General features: G+C 45.6%; 1 protein-coding gene across 2 annotated transcripts in view; it reads left to right on the top strand.

Moving 5' to 3' along the window:
* The window catches only part of LOC138365806 (2-(3-amino-3-carboxypropyl)histidine synthase subunit 2-like), a 63622-nt gene that overhangs the window by 16759 nt on the left and 26694 nt on the right, over window positions 1-20169 (top strand). For both annotated transcript variants that reach the window (XM_069326290.1, XM_069326291.1), the window contains exon 3: window positions 8088-8200. In XM_069326290.1, coding sequence (XP_069182391.1) covers window positions 8088-8200 — 113 coding nt within the window. The remainder of the gene's footprint in view (window positions 1-8087; window positions 8201-20169) is intronic.

The raw sequence follows: 20169 nt of genomic DNA, 5'->3' as shown, positions 1-20169 counted from the left end.
ATGTAGTCAAGGGCAAGGCCTCGGATTCCATAATGCTGGAGTTTAAATAAGAGGTAGTTGTGATTAACAGTATCAAAGGCTTTTCTTAGGTCAATGAAGAGTCCAATCGGAAACTCATTTTTGTAAAAGGCTGAGTAGATAATGTCAAGGAGACTAATGATTGCATCATTGGTACTCTTTTGGGACCGGAAGCCAAACTGGCAGGGGCTGAGTATGTCGAATTTTACGAGGTAGGAATAGAGCTGTTTGTAAATAATTTTTTCAAATATTTTTGATAGAATGGGTAGATTTGATATTGGTCTATAATTGTTTATGTCCGCCGGATTGCCTCCTTTATGGACTGGCGTTACTCTTGCTTTTTTGAGGATATCAGGGAAGGTGTGATACTCTATAGATTTGTTGAACAGTAGTGCTATGGGTGGGGCAAGGGCATGGGAGGCTCTCTTGTACACAATGGACGGAATTTCACTGGTGTTCCCTGCCTTGGTTTTTAGAGAGTGTATGATGGACACAACATCTGCCGGGCTGATTGGTGAAAGGAGAAGAGAGTTTGGATAGCTGCCTGAGAGATATGTGTTAATATGTGTCTGAGTCTGTGGGATTTTACTGGCAAGATTAGCACCAACCGATGAAAAGAAACTATTAAATTCATTTGCCATTTCTAAATCAGTTGACGGTATATCCCCATCCTTGTAGAGTTTTATTTGGTTATGTGAGTGTTGTTTAGTTCCTAGGATACTAGAGATAGTTTTCCAAGTGTTTTTCATGTTACCTTTTGCTTCATTGAATCTATTCACATAATATGCAAGTTTTGCCTTTCTTATGATACTGGTAAGCATTGATGAGTACCTTTTAGCTACTTCCCTTGAAACTAGGCCAATCCTAACTTTCTTTTCATATTCATGTTTCTTGTTGATTGAGTTGAGAATGCCATTTGTGAGCCATGGATTGTTTAATCTTTTGTCAGTTATTTGCTTTGTAAGAAGGGGACAATGAAGGTTGTAGAGGCTTAGAGTTTTGGAGAGGAAGAGGTTAGCTAATGAATTTATATCATGGGTATTATTGAATTCAGAATCCCAGTTAATATTGTGAAGTGCCTCTGTAAGATTGTCTAAAGCTGATTCACTGTGTAGCCTAAATGAAAATTTCTTGCTTTTTGGTGGTGTTATGTCCATGTTCGCTATGAGAAAGGTAGGATAGTGGTCAGTTGTTCTGTCGTAGATGATACCAGATACAAGGGGAGCTGTTATGTTTGTCCATATGTGGTCCAAGGTAGTGGCTGATGTTTGAGTGACTCGGGTAGGTTTGGTGATAGTGGGGATTAGCATACAGGAGTTCATGCTGTTAAGGAAATAGTCAACTTCTTTATACTTTCTTTATACTTTTATACTTTTTTATACTTTATAATTTCTTCTTTATACTTCTCTAGTTCTTTATTAGCCTCCTTTATTTGAGTTGCCAATGAAGTTTCTCGTTGCATCTCCTTGCCTAACTCCATGTTAGCCCTCAGGGTCCCTTGGAGTTGTTCACCATATGAGTATTTTCTTGTTAATTTCTTCAAATTCCCTACTCTTCACTTAACATGCCTCATTACCCTTTACTAGTTCCTTGATGTATTCCTCCTGCATCCTTACCTTATAAGTCAAGCTGGAAATTTCTTTACCTTGCTGGAAAATACTTTCTTTTAAATTACAAAACTCAATCTTAAGACTTTCATTTTGCTGTTCTAATTTAATAACCTTTTCTTCATAATTCTTTAGCATGTCCTCAATAATCACTAACCTGCCAAGATAACCACCTTTCATTACATCTTGTGAGAAACCTGTATAAGCTCCCTTTGCTGGGGTACTGTCCTTCCCTGTGGTTGCGCCCATTTTTGTTGATATTCTGCTGTGATGGTGTCCCACCTGCGGGCTTCGTCTCGGCAGCAGTATGAAGTTTCCTGGTGGTCCTTCCGTTTCTTTTTGACTCTTCGTTGCTGTACTACGCTTTCGGTTAAGGTTGTGTTGTCCTTTCTCTCCTGGCTGTTTCAGGACTGTCATCTTATGCCGAATATTGTTGTCTTGTATCGTGCGGCGTTGGCGGAGCCGCTGCAGCTTGCTTGATGTTACTTCTGTACCATTTCGCAAACTGTTTCGGATGTTATTTCATCTACGGCCTGCTCATGCGCCGCTTGAGTCATTTTGGTCTTTGGACAGTGCGCTCTCATATCCGTCTTCTCCTTGGTTTGTTGTGGCCCCTTTGGTTCATGATTGTTTTTCCGAAGCTTTTTTTTTTTCTTGTTGATATTGGCGTCTTGGAGTCGGGTTGGGGAGCTTCATACCTTCCTCCGGTGCATGGGTTTCTGCTCTTTTAGTCGTGGTGATAAGTTTGTTTGTTTGCAGCTATCTCCTTCTTTTCTGGTGAAGAATGAGACTGCTGCTTTCCATTTGGGGTCATTGGGTTGTTGATGCTTGGTTGGTCAGGCCGGGGGTGCATCATGTGTTGTGCCTAGTTGCTGCTCTCCACCGTTATTTGCATGCCACGTCCTCTGTGGCCGAGGACGCGCTTTGGGTTGATCCGGTTTCTTTCCTTCCTAGTTCTCAGGTTCAGGTCTCTCAGGTTGTCCACAGGGTTATTTGGTCTAGCCAGCCTGCGGTCTGCTGCGCTTGCTGCCGTCTTCGGTAACATGTCCTGGGCTGACATTCGGGCACAGGGTTTTTGGCAGTCGAACAGGGTCCAGGCTGCACGCTACCTCGTTAATGTTCCTGGGCATAGTCAGGCCTGTGTTACTTTGGGTCGGCAGTTGCAGCCTGTTGTTCCGAATTCGAGTTCAAGGAGAAATGGTCCCAGTGACCACTCTGTGTACTGGCTCTGCAAAAAGAATGATGTAACTTTTTTGAAATTGATGGAAATCCTGGATAAAACTCCCGCCGAAAACAGATAATTACTAATTAATGCCTGCATAGCAATTTCTAATGTCTTCAAACAAACTGTACATGACACCAAGGTACAACCAGATCTGGCACAGAGCGCGGAGTCGGGGACGCCTGAGCGGGGCGCGGAGTCGGGGACGCCTGAGCGGGGCGCGGAGTCGGGGACGCCTGAGCGGGGCGCGGAGTCGGGGACGCCTGAGCGGGGCGCGGAGTCGGGGACGCCTGAGCGGGGCGCGGAGTCGGGGACGCCTGAGCGGGGCGCGGAGTCGGGGACGCCTGAGCGGGGCGCGGAGTCGGGGACGCCTGAGCGGGGCGCGGAGTCGGGGACGCCTGAGCGGGGCGCGGAGTCGGGGACGCCTGAGCGGGGCGCGGAGTCGGGGACGCCTGAGCGGGGCGCGGAGTCGGGGACGCCTGAGCGGGGCGCGGAGTCGGGGACGCCTGAGCGGGGCGCGGAGTCGGGGACGCCTGAGCGGGGCGCGGAGTCGGGGACGCCTGAGCGGGGCGCGGAGTCGGGGACGCCTGAGCGGGGCGCGGAGTCGGGGACGCCTGAGCGGGGCGCGGAGTCGGGGACGCCTGAGCGGGGCGCGGAGTCGGGGACGCCTGAGCGGGGCGCGGAGTCGGGGACGCCTGAGCGGGGCGCGGAGTCGGGGACGCCTGAGCGGGGCGCGGAGTCGGGGACGCCTGAGCGGGGCGCGGAGTCGGGGACGCCTGAGCGGGGCGCGGAGTCGGGGACGCCTGAGCGGGGACGCCTGAGCGTGGCGCGGGGACGCCGGAGCGGGGCGCGGGGACGCCGGAGCGGGGCGCGGGGACGCCGGAGCGGGGCGCGGGGACGCCGGAGCGGGACGCCGGAGCGGGGCGCGGGGTCGGGGACGCCGGAGCGGGGCGCGGGGTCGGGGACGCCGGAGCAGGGCGCGGGGTCGGGGACGCCGGAGCGGGGCGCGGGGTCGGGGACGCCGGAGCGGGGCGTGGTGTCACAGGCCCCGGAGCAGGGCACAGTGACGGGGACGCCGCAGCAGAGTGCGGTCCCTGGCAAAGGGAAACCAACAATACAAGGCCCCAAAATATGCTGGTATTACAAATGGGCTACCTGTAAGCATGGGGAATCGGGAAGAATAAATGGAACATGTACATAGGATCACCCTAGAAAGTGCAGGAACCTCCTCAATACAGGTAAATGTACCAAAAGCTGTGAATTCTTTCACCCAGAAATTTGCAAGAACTCTTTGGACAGGAAAGAGTGCTTCAATGCTGAATGTCCAGCTTTTCATATAAGAGGTACCAGGCAAATAAAACCGACAGACTACCACTATGAAAACAGCCACTACTCCATCAACCGGGATAATTTTTTAGCAAGAGGAGGAGGAGAAGAATGGCTAAAAATGACCAGACTCTACCACCAACTCGGGCAAATGCTAGAGAGGATGCAAACACAGTGGCCTCCTTACCAGAGCCTCAGATATTAACACCAAGTAAAGCATCCAGCACTTCCACTAACACGATAACATCATTTATATTTGCCAACATCCAGGGTATAAAAACACGCAAATCCAACAAAGTTCACTTTATAGATGGTCTCCTTCATGAGGCAAATGCAGTGTTTGCAGCCCTAACGGAAACTCACACAAAGGACTACCTTGATGGTGAAATATGGATCTCAGAATACAATCTCTTCAGATGTGATAGGAAACACCGGCTTCAGGGTGGGGTCAGCCTTTACATCAAAGACACACTCGTCTGTACTGAGCTGCTAAACACCTCAAATGATATGGTGGAAGTGCTGATAGTCAAAATAGAGATCCTAAATGTAGTTGTTGTCCTTGTATATAAGTCGCCGGAGGCAAATCCTCAGCAGTTTAAAGACCAACTAATGAAAATAGAGCACTGCTTGGAAAACCTCACAAATCCAGCTCCGAACATCATCCTGCTTGGGGACTTCAACCTACGGCACCTGAAATGGAAGCACCTGGCTAATACAGTAATATCAGAAAGAATACCAGGAAGTAGCCTAAATGAACAGGCACATGCAAATGACCTGCTACAGATGTGCGATAAGTTTGCCTTAAACCAGCAGATAGTAGAACCAACTAGGAAGGAGAACACACTGGACCTCATTTTCACTAATAATGATGAGTTGATCGGGAACATAATGATTACAAATACCTGTTACTCAGATCACAACTTAATTGAAGTTCTGACAACCATGGGGAATGGACCTTCAAAACCAGTCCAGATTCCTGGTGGAGGAGATTTCAGCAAATTCAACTTCAATAATAAACAGATAAACTGGGAGCAAATAAACCAGGACTTCACAGAAATAAACTGGGAAGAACAGCTAGAAAATGCAAACCTGAACCAGTGCCTGGAAAAAATAACCTCAGTAGCACTAGAAATATGTTCAAACCGCATACCCCTAAGAAAAAGAGAAAGAGATGCAGATTGGAACGGGAACGTCGTTCCCTATATAGGCGAAGAAAACGAATCGCGGAACAACTTGAGTCGCACCCTATCTCAAGAACGGCGAAGAAGGTTAGGTAGAGAAATAGAAACAATTGAACTCAAGCTACAAGAATCATACAAAACCCAGGAGAGGCAAAGAGAGCAAAAGGCCATCAGTGAAATAGAGAGAAATCCGAAATATTTTTTCTCCTATGCAAAATCAAGATCAAAAACCACATCTAGTATCGGGCCCCTGCGAAAGGGAGATGGAACTTTCACCGATGACAACAAAGAAATGAGCGAGTTACTGAGGAAGCAGTACGACTTTGTTTTCAGAGAGCTATTAAATGCACTAAAGATTGATAACCCAAATGAATTTTTCATGGATATGATACCAACATCAAATCATATATCAGACGTCGCCCTATCCCCACTAGATTTTGAAGAAGCCATAAACAGTATGCCTATGCACTCTGCACCAGGCCTGGATTCTTGGAACTCCATATTCATCAAGAACTGTAAAAAACCACTATCGCAGGCCCTTCACATTCTGTGGAGACAAAGCCTAGATACTGGCGTTATCCCTGACATACTAAAAACAGCAGAGATAGCACTACTCCATAAAGGAGGAAATAAGGCAGAGGCAAAAAATTACAGACCGATAGCACTAACATCGCACATCATAAAAATTTTTGAGAGAGTGCTAAGAAGTAAGATCACGAAATACATGGAATCACAGCATCTCCATAACCCTGGACAACATGGTTTCAGAACAGGGCGCTCTTGCCTGTCGCAGTTGCTGGACCACTATGATATGGCATTAGATGCTATGGAAGACAAACAAAATGCTGATGTAATTTACACAGATTTCGCAAAAGCCTTTGATAAATGTGACCATGGTGTTATTGCACATAAAATGCGTTCAAAAGGAATTACCGGGAAAATAGGCAGATGGATCTACAATTTCCTGACTAACAGAACCCAATGTGTAATAGTCAACAAAATAAAATCCAGCCCATCAACCGTGAAGAGCTCAGTCCCCCAGGGTACTGTGCTTGCTCCAGTACTTTTTCTCATCCTCATATCAGACATAGACCAGAACACAACCTATAGCACTGTATCATCCTTTGCAGATGACACTAGGATTTTCATGAGAGTTGGCAACATAGAGGACACAGCAAACCTCCAATCAGATGTAGATCAGGTCTTTCTATGGGCTACAGAAAATAATATGGTGTTTAACGAGGATAAGTTCCAAGTCATGCGCTACGGAAAAATTGAAAATATAAAAACAGAAACCACGTACAAAACTCAGGCAAATCATAACATAGAACGAAAAGGCAATGTAAAGGATCTGGGTGTACTCATGTCGGAAGACCTTACCTTTAAAGAACACAATAAAGCAGCAGTCACAACTGCAAGAAAAATGACAGGTTGGATAACAAGAACTTTCCACCCTAAGAGATGCTATACCGATGATGATACTTTTCAAAACGCTTGTGCTCTCTAGAGTGGAGTACTGCTGCACAATGACAGCTCCTTTCAAAGCTGGAGAAATTGCTGACCTGGAGAGCGTGCAGAGATCCTTTACTGCTAGAATCCAGTCAGTAAAACATCTAAATTAATGAGACCGACTAAAGAGCCTAAATCTGTACTCCCTTGAGCGCAGGCGGGAGAGATACATAATAATTTACACGTGGAAAATAATTGAGGGGCTGGTCCCAAACCTGCACACAGAAATAACATCACATGAGACCAGGAGGTATGGCAGGATGTGCAGAATACCCCTGTTGAAAAGCAGAGGTGCAACAGGTACTCTGAGAGAGAACTCTATCAACATCAGAGGCCCGAGACTGTTCAATACGCTTCCACTACACATAAGGGGCATAACTGGCCGACCCCTCACAGTTTCAAGAGAGAACTGGATAAGCACCTCCAAATGATACCTGATCAACCAGGCTGTGACTCATACGTCAGGCTGCGAGCAGCCGCATCTAACAGCCTGGTTGATCAGTCCAGCAACCAGGAGGCCTGGTCGACGACCGGGCCGCGGGGACACTAAGCCCCGGAAGCACCTCAAGGTAACCTCAAGGAGGTGCGAGCACCGACCGCCTCCCGGGTAAGTCCCTCTAGTTTTCGTTTTTGCTGAAGTAGCTCCAGGGAGCCCAAGGGGCTCCCTCCAGAAAACCAATGTTGAATGTAATGAAAGGCCGTTTTCTGGGCAAGTCCCAGAGGCTCCCCGGCAACTCTTCCTCCTCCAGTTGACAGTTTTTTGCGTGTTTTTGATATCCAGCCTCAGAACTGGTGGGTGAATTGCCGGCGTGAGGATCTGGGACTCCCTCTTCCCGGGAGCTGCGCAGACATGCGGCGCGGCTCGTGTGACATCATGCTTGTCTGTTCATTTTTATTTGGGGAGTTCTGTTTGCTAGTTGGTCTATTTTAGTCGTTTTAACCAGAATAGGGGTTTGCTTTGAGGTGCTTACCTTTCTGGGTGCCTGTCCCGGTCGATGGCAGATATAGAATGCTCCAAATCCCATGTGCATTTCTATAGGCCATTGCTCCTCGTGCCTCTCTGAGGGGGCCAGGTTCTGGCCGGGGTCCCCGGTAGAACTCCATTTACACTGACTGATACCAGAGTTTAGGGATATACATATCAGCCTGGATAGCTCCGGGGAGCCTCTGGGACTCGCCCAGAAAATGGTGATTTATTACATGTAACGCTGGTTTTTTCTTCAGGTTGCACTTCAGTTTCCCGACGAGTTATTAGGAGACGCTGGTGCAGTGTGTCGTGCAATAACACTACAACTAGGCTTCACTGTTTATATCCTTGGTGATACAACATATGGCAGGTCAGTATGAGGGCTGTGTGGAGTTGGTTTCATATTGCATGTTGTGTGATGTATTAGGATGTGTGTGGTGCATTAGTAGTGCAATGTATCTGTAGATTATGCAAGGTTAAGATAAGACGTGGATGGTGTGTTATAGAGTATGAGGAAATGTAATTTGTATGTGCAAGGTGTGCCATATAGATTATGTAGAGATTTGATATACTGTGTGTGATGTGTTTTGGATTGTGTGAGCTTGGGATAAGGTGTGTGTGTGTGGTGTACAAGTTTTTATTAGGATTTGGAGGCTTTGGTTTTGAACACTGGGAGACCCGGTCCATTGCCTTCTCTTAAATGTTATTCCTCTATACAGTGCTCTTTAATAACTATTATTAATGGCGCATGTATGACCTGTTATGGTGGTACTGGTTAGTTATTTGCTTGAGACTACAGGTATACCTCAGTTTAAGAGTTTAATTGGTTCCTGGAGATGCCTCGTATTCCGAAGCTAATTTCCCCATAAGAAATAAAGGGAAATGAATTAATTCGTTCCTGACTACCCCAAAAACCCCACATCAAACTAAATTTTTATACCTAATTCATCTAAATAAACCTACAAAACTATGTTCAAGTTATTACTTACCTTGCTGTTGAATGCTGTAGGCGTATGGAAGATGGTGAGGAGGGGGGAGGAGGAGAGGAGTTACTACTGTACAGTATTTGGAAGGGGAGTCCCCTTCCATTATCACATCAGGCAGTGAGGACCTTTCTGGTGTGCTCTCCCTGGGACGTTTTATCTGAGTGCCACTAGGTCCTGGTTGGGACTCGCTGCTCGATTTCCTCACCACAAATCTGTCCATGGAAGCTTGCTTTTCCCTTCTTCGCAAGCTGTCTCTGTAGTAAGGTATCACATTGTCATTGAAAAGATTAAGGCAACGGCCTATTACAGCTTTCTCTGGGTGAGTCTTTTCAACAATTGTTTGAATCTCTTCCCACATCTGACACACCTTCTTAATTACTGCAGAAGGGACATTCGCTACTGCCTCCTTCTCCTCCACTGTAGAATCATCCGCTGCGTTGTCTTGCTGTTCCTGTTGAAGGGCTTGGAGTTCTTCGGTGGTCAGTTCTTCGTTGTGTTCTTCCACCAACTCCTCCACATCACCATCCAATTCCAAGCCCATTTGCTGGCCTAGACTAACAATTTCCTCAACAATAGGTGCATCATTTAGAGGCTCAAACCCCTCAAAGTCTAGTTCTCTCACACATTCAGGCCACAATTTTCTCCAGCCAGAGATCAGGGTTCTTTGAGTCACTTCTTGCCAGACTTTGTCAACGAGTTTTAAAGCACTACAAATGTTAAAATGCTGTTTCCAGAACTCTTTGAGGGTGAGGTTTGTGGCTTCAGTCACTTCAAAACATTTCCGGAAAAGTGCCCTTTCATAAAGTTTCTTAAAATTCGCTATAATTTTCTGGTCCATAGGCTGAATTAGAGGAGTAGTGTTAGGAGGAAGGAATTTAACTGTGAGGAATTTATTGTATCTGGGCAACAAATCATCTTCCAAGCCTGGAGGATGAGCAGGAGCATTGTCGAGGAGAAGCACGGCTTTGAGTGGCAAATGTTTCTCCTGCAGATATTTTTCTATGGCAGGGCACAGCACTTCATTCACCCACTCCGAAAAAATAAGCCTAGTCACCCATGCTTTTTTATTAGCCTTCCACATCACACATAAATGGGTTTTCTGCATGACAATTGTCACACAGCAGACGACGATGCTACGAGTACGATGCTACCTCCATCACCAAAGTGGTTCCTCCCAACATACTCCTGTTGCTGTTATTACACTATATACACACATTGTATATACCCATGTACATATGTGTGTTCACCATAGCGAACCACTGAGCTAGTATAAGGAGCAAAACAAAGAGTGGCTGCCACACACAGTGACGCTACCTCGATTCCTTCCCTCACCAAAATTCCTCCTCACACAATACTACGCACAGCGCTAATTATCACCACAATCCTGCTATTATCACAATCCTGGTCACTAAATCCTGTTAATGAATACAGTGGTACCTCGGCTTACGAATGCCCCTCTTTACAAACTTTTCGGGTTACGAGCACGATTTCTTTGGAAAATTTGAATCGGGTTACGAACTTTATTTCGGGAAACAAGTTTGTTGATACGCATATGGCCGACCTAGCGCGTGGTGGCACGGCAATCGCACCTCAGTTAACAGTGCCTCCCGCCTAGTGACTATCGCGCCTGAATTCTTTGCAAGGATTTTTTTATTTGGGGGGAGGGGGAATTTTTGGCTATTTGAACATAAAATTTGTTATTATATATCTCGCCATGGGTCCCAAGAAAGTCAGTGGTGAGGTTCAAGCCAAGAAAACACATGCGAGAATGACCATAGAGGAAAAACAAGAGATCATTTGTAAACATGAAAATGGTACACAGGTTGTTGAACTAGCTAGGCAGTACAACAAATCTATTTCAACGATATGCACTCTAATTGCTAAGAAAAAGGACATTATGAGTGCTAATGTGGCAAAAGGCATATCAACAATCATGAAACAAAGAACACAAACACTTTAGGATGTTGAAAAGTTATTAATTTACCCAGAGCAAGCTGTAGTAGGCCGTTGTGCTAGTCTTTTTAATGACAATGTGATGTTTCGCTTCAGACAAGTGTTACAAAGTAGGGTGTGACGATAATCTCCTTCAAGAGATTGAGCATCCTAACCATCCTGTGTCCTACCACCAGATTTCCCATAGCAGTTCCAGTGAAGAACATCACGGCTGCTACGGTTATAAAACATCTATTGAAGATCTTCACTCAATACGGATTTCCCAGGGAGATTCAAAGTGACTGTGGCACCAACTTCACCAGTGATCTCTTCAAAAGGACACTGGAGGAGTTCAACATCAAACAGGTATTGTCCAGCCCCTATCATCCTGCTTCACAGGGTTCTCTTGAACGTAGTCATCAGACCATCAAAGCACTCTTGAAAAAGTTTTGTAGTGAAACCTCGAAGGATTGGGATAAGCAGATTGACCTAATAATGTGTATTTTCAGAAGTCTCCCCAATGAGTCCCTAGGAGTATCTCCTTATGAGATGCTCTACGGCCGTAAGTGCCGTACTCCCCTTAAGGCTTTCAAAGACTCTCTCCGAGATGCCACCTTCAGTGAGCATCAGAATGTGCCCCAGTTTCTTCAAAACCTTCAACACATTCTCGAGAGAGTCCACCGCTTTGCCCATGATAATCTATTGAAAGCCCAGGTGAGAATGAAGACTCATTACGACCAGACCAGCAAAGTAAGAAAATTCAAGCCGGGAGACTTCGTCCTTGCCTATTTCCCTATCCCAGGTTCACCTTTACAAAACAGATTTTCAGGACCCTACTGCGTCAAAGAGTGCAGAAACAATAACAATTACGTGATAGAGACTCCAGATAGGCGGCGGAAGACCCAGCTGTGCCACGTCAACCTCCTGAAGCAATATAATGGTACTCCTCCCACTGTCCTGACTAATTATTCTACTTTCACAGAACCCTACATCCACAGTGAGACCTTCCCGGCTTCTCCTCCCGAAAGCACTGACAAGGAGTCAGCACTTTCTAATTCCGAAATCCTTAATGATCTTCCCAAATACTTTCAGGATAATCATAGTGCACCTCTCGTCAAGATCTTCAGAGAACATCAAGAGTTGTTCAGAGATGATCCCCAAGAGTGTAATGTTACCCAGCACGACATCCAACTGCTCCCCGACACCCGGCCGATTCGTCAACCCTTCTACCGAATCAGCCCGAGCAAGAAGGAAGTCATGCGTGCTGAGGTGCAATACCTCTTGGATCATGGACTGGCTACACCTTGTGAGTCCCCCTGGGCCTCACCTTGTATCTTGGTGCCCAAACCCCAAGGTAAGGTGCGGTTGTGCACTGACTATCGTAAACTGAACTCTGTCACTGTCAAGGATGCTTACCCCTTGCCAAGGATAGATGACATCCTTGATGCCATTGGTAGTGCCCAGTACTTGTCCCAAGTGGACTTGCTTAAGGGGTACTATCAAGTGTGTCTTACGGAGCGCGCTAAAGAGATATCTGCCTTCATCACTCCTTTTGGACTTTTCAGATATGAACGCCTTCCTTTCGGACTATGTAATGCCCCGGCCACCTTTCAAAGAGCTGTCAACCGTGTCATCCAGGGCTTGGATAACACATACGCCTACCTGGACGATATCGTCGTAGCCTCCAACTCCTGGAGTGAACATCTGCTCCAGCTACGACGTCTGTTCTCCAAGCTCCTGACAGCCGGCCTCACCATCAACCTGGGCAAGTCCACTTTCGCGAAAGGTAAAGTGCGTTATCTGGGTCATGTTATTGGGAGTGGCAGCATAGCTCCGTTAGACTCACACACTCAAGCCATCCAACAGTATCCACAGCCTACCACCAGGAAGCAGCTCCTGCGCTTCCTTGGTCTTGCCTCTTACTACCGTAGGTTTGTGAGGAATTTCAGTACAGTTGCCACACCTCTAATTCTATTAACCAGTCCCAAGCAACGGTATAATTGGACCATACAGCAAACCGTTGCTTTCGAACAACTCAAATTCCTCCTCTGTTCTAACCCCATTCTCGCCTCTCCAGATATCACCAAGCCTTTCGTCCTTCATGTCGACGCCAGTGGTACCGGCGTTGGTGGTGTCCTGATGCAACAACGAGGCGAGGAGGTTCTACCTGTCAGCTACTACAGCTACAAACTGAAACCACACCAGAGGAACTACAGCACTATTGAAAAGGAGCTACTATCCATCGTCCTGAACCTCCAACACTTCGCTCCGTACCTACAAGGCGCCAGGTCTACCACCATCTTCTCAGACCACAACCCTCTCCGCTTCCTACATCAAGCCCAATTCACCAACCAGCGTCTTCTACGATGGGCTCTGTATTTACAAGACTTCAACCTGGAGATCCGCTATATCAGGGGTTCTGACAACACCATAGCCGATGCCCTCTCCAGAGTTTATGAAGTAGAAGCGACTCCATCCATTACTCCACCACATAACGACGTACTTCTTCCAGAACCGCAGGCTTCGGGGGAGAGTTGTGACGATAATCTCCTTCAAGAGATTGAGCCTGCTCTTCCCTCCATAATTACGTCGTCGAAATTATATAAAACGACTATGGAAGACATGTCCAACAACGACAACAACACCAGCAAGGCTTGCCAGGGTGAGCAAAACGTATGCAGCCAGCCACCTGTTCGGACTCAAACCACCAAACTACATGTTGATCGCTGCCGGCTCCGCTGATTGGTCGCCGGTCTGGCTGCACCTGCACTCGCCCCCCCATACTACTTGATGTCTGGGGTCGCCACGACCTCAGACCTCAGAATATTCGGTGCTCTCGTTGTCACCACTCCTCCCGGCTAGACGCTAGCGTGTACTGAGAGAAGTGGTGGCTTAAAGCCAATATTCCAACACCTCCCATTTACTTTTGTGTTGCACTTCTTGTTATTTTTGCCTTAACGTAACTTTTCATTGTGTCATTTAATTATTCTTATTATTTTGATTGATTGATTTTATTATACGAATTTGTTTGTCCATTTATTCATGTTTTGATTTATTTAACGTAATTAAAATTTCATTGTTAAAGTTTACTTGTGTTTTGTGTGTCTTCTCCTTACCTTACCACAGACGAAGTTCCAGTTTTTCTATTTTTTTTATAACTATGTGACGAGGCCATACCCCTAGCCTTAAACAGCCGAACACCAACGCGTTACCGTCACAAGGGAAAAACAAGTGTCACTAGACAGGGTTTTAGGGAGAAAAACAAGCAGTAAGCCACAAGCAGGTCCTAGTGGTATGCAGGCAAAACGTGCCAGTGTGTGTACCCCAGAGAAGTCATTGCTGCCTGATGTTTAGAAAAAAAATTGAAAACATTTGAAAAAAAATGTCAAAAAGGTTCGTTCAGTGTGTCAGGCAGTTATAATCACTACCTGATGTTATAATGGAAGGGGACTCCCCTTCCAAACACTAACACCTCTCCTCCTTCCCCATCCTCACCGTCTTCCATACACCAACGAATCATCAATAATGGTCAGTAGTAACTTGTACATACTTTATTACTGAAGATTTGGGCGATTTAGGTATAAAATGTACCTTAAAGTTAATTTTTTGTGGAGTCTGGAATGGATTAATTCATTTTCCATTATTTCTTATGGGGAAATTCACTTTGGTTTGCGAATTTTCGGGTTACGAGCCGTCTCTGGGAATGGATTAAATTCGTAAGCTGAGGTACCACTGTAATTGAACACAAGTTTATTTTGTAAAGAAACATAAGAAGTCGTTTGAATATTCCTAGATGGACGAAATAATGCTGTGGTGCTGTGGCTAGCGCTGTGAACATCTTGAACAGCATTGATTCGCTGATTTGAACATTGTACCCAGTCATTATCACACTCAGGCTCTTCTGTAATACTATCATGGCTAAATAATACCAGTTACATATATATTTTGATATTATTAGGCGATGCTGTGGTCACAAGCTGAACAGCAGTGCTGTGAGCTCATGCTGCGAGTGCCAGCCTTGGTTGCTTACTCAGTACTAAGGCTCTCTCACCCGGAAATGTGGACCACGATTTTTTTTTAAAGATGGCATCTGTTTACAAGAGCCCTGAGGAAGCTAATGTGAAACCCATGTAGCCGCAGGAGTTTTGAATCATACGCTATACCTATTAGATTCCTGAGGCGCGTTGCGCACCCCCTGTCAAGCACATGCAGGCACGTTATGCAGTTCGGTGGTTAAAGCTTTCTCCTGATAATTACCTTACGTTACATTTTAGTTTGCTACATAGTCTTCTCAACTTGATACCTTTATTTGATAATTATTTGTATGTTCAGATTCAAACCTTGGGCCAGGTGCTGGTACAGCTTAGGTTATTCAGCACTGTGTTCTTCCGGCACATGATCTTCAACTCATTTAATTGTGTGTATCTGTTAGTTTAGAAAATGTATGTTTTATATTTTTAGTTTAATAGTGACAATACACTTAAATGAGATGGATGGACATTGAAGTGTTTATTTGCAATATCTTCAGCAACAGGCCATTTTAATTTTGCTTGGTATCATAGCATGAATATATTTTATTTAATAAATTATGCTATGATTAAGCATTCTGCTTGGGATTGAATTATATATTAATCATGTTCCTCACCTGACCTAAGAATTTTTGTTATTTGGCAAATTAGGTTCAGAAAGTGTTTGATAAATCTAAGTGATCATTAACCACTGAACTGCACAACGTGCCTGCACGCAGTCGACGGGGTTCGCAACGAGCCTCTGGAATCTTATATTTTTAGCGTACCATTCAAAACTGGCGAGCGGTGACGTGGGTACAAAATGGATGCCTGGGGGCCCCAGTGATCGTCCGCCATCTTGAAAAAAATCCCAGCATGCCCCACGGCTGTGGGAAGCCTCGGTTTAAAAAAAGCAACCATGTCTGACGCATCGTCTACAAGCTCCCGCTCCACGGTCAGCCGCGCTCATGGAAAACGACTCTCTGAGGAGGAAATATGCCACATTTTGTATGATGATGGTGCTATGGATGATGACTTAGACTATGATCCAGAGAAAGACCTTACACAGAAGTCTGATACGAGTGAGGGAGAGACTGAGGTGGATGATCTCGCGAGTGTGTACAGTACACGCGCCTCGGCCGGTTTGCCTCGCCGCCCTGGGTCAACACCGTTAGTCATCACCACCATGTGTGTCCTCTGATGCAAGTTTATTCAGTGATAGTACTTGCGATGAATCATTCTTGAGCTTCAGTAAGATAGGCTCCGATACAAGTAGTGTTGACGACCCAAGTATGAGCAACGAGGGTGTTACTAGGCGGGGGTTTTGCTGCCCCAGCAACACATCACGGCAAGTGGTAGCATGTCACGCAGCTATAGAGGACATTGACGACTGTGTTCCCTCTATATCAGGTGTTCACGGTAGGCCTACGATACGCACATCAGCCTCATCTCCTACCATACCCACACGCAGCTCCAGCACCAGACGATGAAGCCAAGTTTTTGGTGCTCGTGGTGGTGTTGGTGCCAAAACCAAACCCCCGGGTGTACTTGTGTGGGAGGATTGTGCTGCATTTGTTCCACAAATACCAACTTCTGATGGTAGCGATGTTGGTGTGACACCATTATTCCCGTATACAAGTGAGGATATGGCCAAAATAGACTATTTACTGGCGTATTTTGATAATGAATTCATGACTCATCTTGTAACTGAGACGAACAGATACGCTCACAGCCTCTTAGACGCCGGCATTTTACCTGCCTCTCGCCTGACACGATGGAAGGACACCACAATTGATGAAATGTATAGTGTGTGTTTCTCGCATTGAGCATGATGATGAAACACTGAGAAACACGTCATCCAAGATTATTGGAGCAAAGACAGCCTTGTTCTATCCCCAGTGTTCAACAGGTACATGTCACGTAATAGGTTCCTGTTGCTTCTCAGGTGCCTGCACTTTGAAAATAATGCAAATGAGGACAGGCCCGACAGACTTTGGAAGGTTTGGAAGGTACAGAAGGTTTTCAGTGACGTGAGAGGCAAGTTCTGTGACTATTTTGTACAAGGACAGAATGTGGTGATTGACGAATCGCTAATACTGTTCATAGGGCGACTGGCGTTCAAGCAGTACATCCCATCAAAGCGCCATCGATTTGGACTAAAATCGATGGCGCTTTTTCATGCTGTGCGACTGCGAAACTGGTATCATCATGGACATGATATTGTATTCAGGTACAGACATAGACATACCAGCTCAAGACGATCTCGGGTTCTCCGGCAGTGTCATCAAAACCCTCATGGAACCATTGCTGAACAAGGGGCATATACTGTTCACCGACAACTACTATACCAGCCCCTTGTTGACCAGATACCTCCTTGCCCACAACACTGGTGCATCTGGCACTGTGAAGGCCCACAGGAAGGAATTGCCAGTATTTGGCATAGGTATTGCAGTGGGTGATTGCCAGCTGTGCAAGTGTGTCAATATGCTATCAGTGCGGTGGAGGGAAAGACACGAGGTGAATGTGCTGACAACAGTTCACACCGGTGCCATGTTGGACAGTGGCAAAGTGCACTTTCAAACGCGCTTCCCCATATATAAACCCGATTGTGTCATAGACTACAACGTGAACATGAGCTTAGTAGATAAATGTGACATGATGCTCGGTGCCGTCGAGTGTGTGCGTCAGTCTGTGAAGTGGATGAAAAAGTTCTTTTTCCACCTCATTGATGTTGCAGTGCTCAATTGTTTCAACATGTATCTAGTAAAATCAGGCAGGAGACCGCCAATACGGACATTGTGTTGCTGTTGTCACAACTGCTCGTGAAGTATGGGAAGGAGGGCTCTGTTGCACCGGGCGGGGTGCCAGCAACAATGCCACACGCAGTTCCAGACAGACTGAGGAGTAACGAGATGTTCGGTGTTCACATGCTCAAGTATATGCCAGGCACAGCATCACGGGAAAAGGGTAAACGTGCCGGTATTGTATGCAAGAACACTACTTGTAGAGAACAAAAGTGAAGATGCATTAGCACCTGGTGCATAATGCAAAGTTCCACTATGCCCTGTTGGCTGTTTCGCAGCATATCACACACTCGCCGAGTTCCGAGTCTGTTGATGGTGTATATATATAGTGTGTGATACTGTACAGTGTGTAAATATTTTGTAAATATACATAAATGAGCATGACACATCATGTTCTGCATCAGAAATATCTGCAAGATATGTAAACACATTTGTGATGCACGTAACACAATGCCTTTGGACAGTACGGATGTTCTACTGCCATACTATGGTGTACGTGTTCATTATACATAGGATTGGCAAGAAAAAACAAATGTATTTGGAACTGTGCACAAAAAATGAAAAAAAATTATTTGTGGCAACTCAAGCATCTTGAACCTGGCGCGCGACTGCCCCCAGGAGTCTTAAGCCATGGGCGACCAGCAAATCATGACGTCACACAACATTTTCCGGACCCACATTGCGGCCAAAGTAAGTACAATTTTGAGTACAGTTTGTAAGTACAATTGTTAATTTTACATTTCTGTTTTTAACGCTTCCCTTCCCCCCCCCCCCCAAGAAAAAAATCCTGAAAATTTATTTCCTGCGCACGACGGGTGCTGTATTTGGAGGGCGAGCAGCACAGTGGTTAAAAGGCAGACAGGGTAAGAACAGACCAGATCCACGAGTCTCTCAACATGATGCCAATGAACACCAGGCTCAGCTACTTGGCAGAAGGCAGCTGTACCGCAAGAAGCACATGTATGTTCCAGACCCCCAAAGAACCCCACGAAGCAGTAAATACCACCAGTGACTACGAGATCCACAAATCACCACACAGATCCAGAAGAATCACTCTCCAACAAAAAGTGATCAGACACATTCATGATCAGACCTTTCCGAGACCCTAAATACAAAGTGGTCTGCCTTACGACCCAGATGAGTGGTCTATCCTTGACCCGATTTACAGGGGGTACCTCGATTTAAGAATTTAATCCGTTGCTGGAGATGGTTCGTAACCCGAAAATTTGTAAACCGAAGCAAATTTGCCCATATGAAAAAATGGGAGATGAATTAATCCGTTCCTGACTCCTCAAAAACTTCACTAGAAAGTAAATTTTATACCTAATTCACCCAAATCTTCACTACAAAAGTATGATCAAGTTATTACTTACCCTTGCTGATGACTGCTGTTGGCGTATGGAAGATGGTGAGGAGGGGGAAGGAGGAGAGGTGTTAATGCTTGGGAGTCCCCTTCCATTATAACATCAGGCAGTGAAGATTTCTCTGGAGTGCACTCTCTGGCACGTTTTGCCTGCATACCACTAGGTCCTGGTTGTGGCTCACTGCTTGATTTTCTCACTTTTCTCACAAGGAAACGTTCCATTGAAGATTGTTTTCCCTTCTTTGCAACACTTGTCTGTAGTGAGGCATCACATTGTCATTGAAAAGATTAATGCAACAGCCTACCTACAGCTTTCTTTGGGTGATTCTTTTCAGCAAAACTTTGCAGTCCTTCCCATACTGCACACATTTTCTTAATTAATGAGGAAGGGACATTTTCAACTGCCTCCTCTTCCTCTCCTGAAAATTTGTTGTACTGCCTAGTTAGTTCAACAACATGAGTACCATTTTCATGTTTATGAATGATCTCTCGTTTTTCCTCTATGGTCATTCTCACATGTGTTTTCTTGCCTTGAACCTTACCACTGGCTTTCTTGGGGCCCATGGCGAGATATATAATAACAACTTTTATGCTCAAATAACCAAAAATCCAAAATGAAAATGTAAATCCTTGCAAAGAATTCAGGCGGGATAGTCACTGGGCGTGAGGCACAGGTAAACTGAAGTGCGATCACCATGTCACCATGCGCTAGGTCGGCCATATGCGTATCAACAAACTGGTATCCCGAGTTAAAGTTCGTGTCCCGATTCAAATTTTCTGAACAAATCTGGCTCGTAACCTGAAAAGTTCGTAAACAGGGACGTTCATAAACCGAGGCACCACTGTGTACCTAAAAAAATAATAATAATAATAATAATAATAAAATAAAAAAAACAAATAAAAAAACAAATAACGAAAAACCTTTTTTGTGCTACTTGAAGAGTAACTACCCTGATGTTGCTAAGATTAATCTCCTGTAGCCAACTCCAACAGCTTAAGGGTTTCCAGACACCAGCTAGGACACAAACACTAGCCCACTCAGCCAATGTACTGACAATCCAACATTCACATACTCAAACAAACGACACAATGTGCCAACCCCATGGTGGACAGGCCACCGAACTTTCAAACCTTCTCTTTCTTCATACCCACATTCTCTTCTAGAATTTCACCTCCCCATCCCTTTACCTCCCCTATCCACTCCCAAACCCTTTGGACATCAAATCCAAATACAGGTATACAGTAAG

This window comes from Procambarus clarkii, chromosome 18 (genome assembly GCF_040958095.1).
Source record: "Procambarus clarkii isolate CNS0578487 chromosome 18, FALCON_Pclarkii_2.0, whole genome shotgun sequence".
Classification (NCBI taxonomy): Eukaryota; Metazoa; Arthropoda; class Malacostraca; order Decapoda; family Cambaridae; genus Procambarus; species Procambarus clarkii.
The sequence above is the reverse complement of the archived record's forward strand: the minus strand, read 5'-3'. Positions and strand labels throughout refer to the sequence as shown.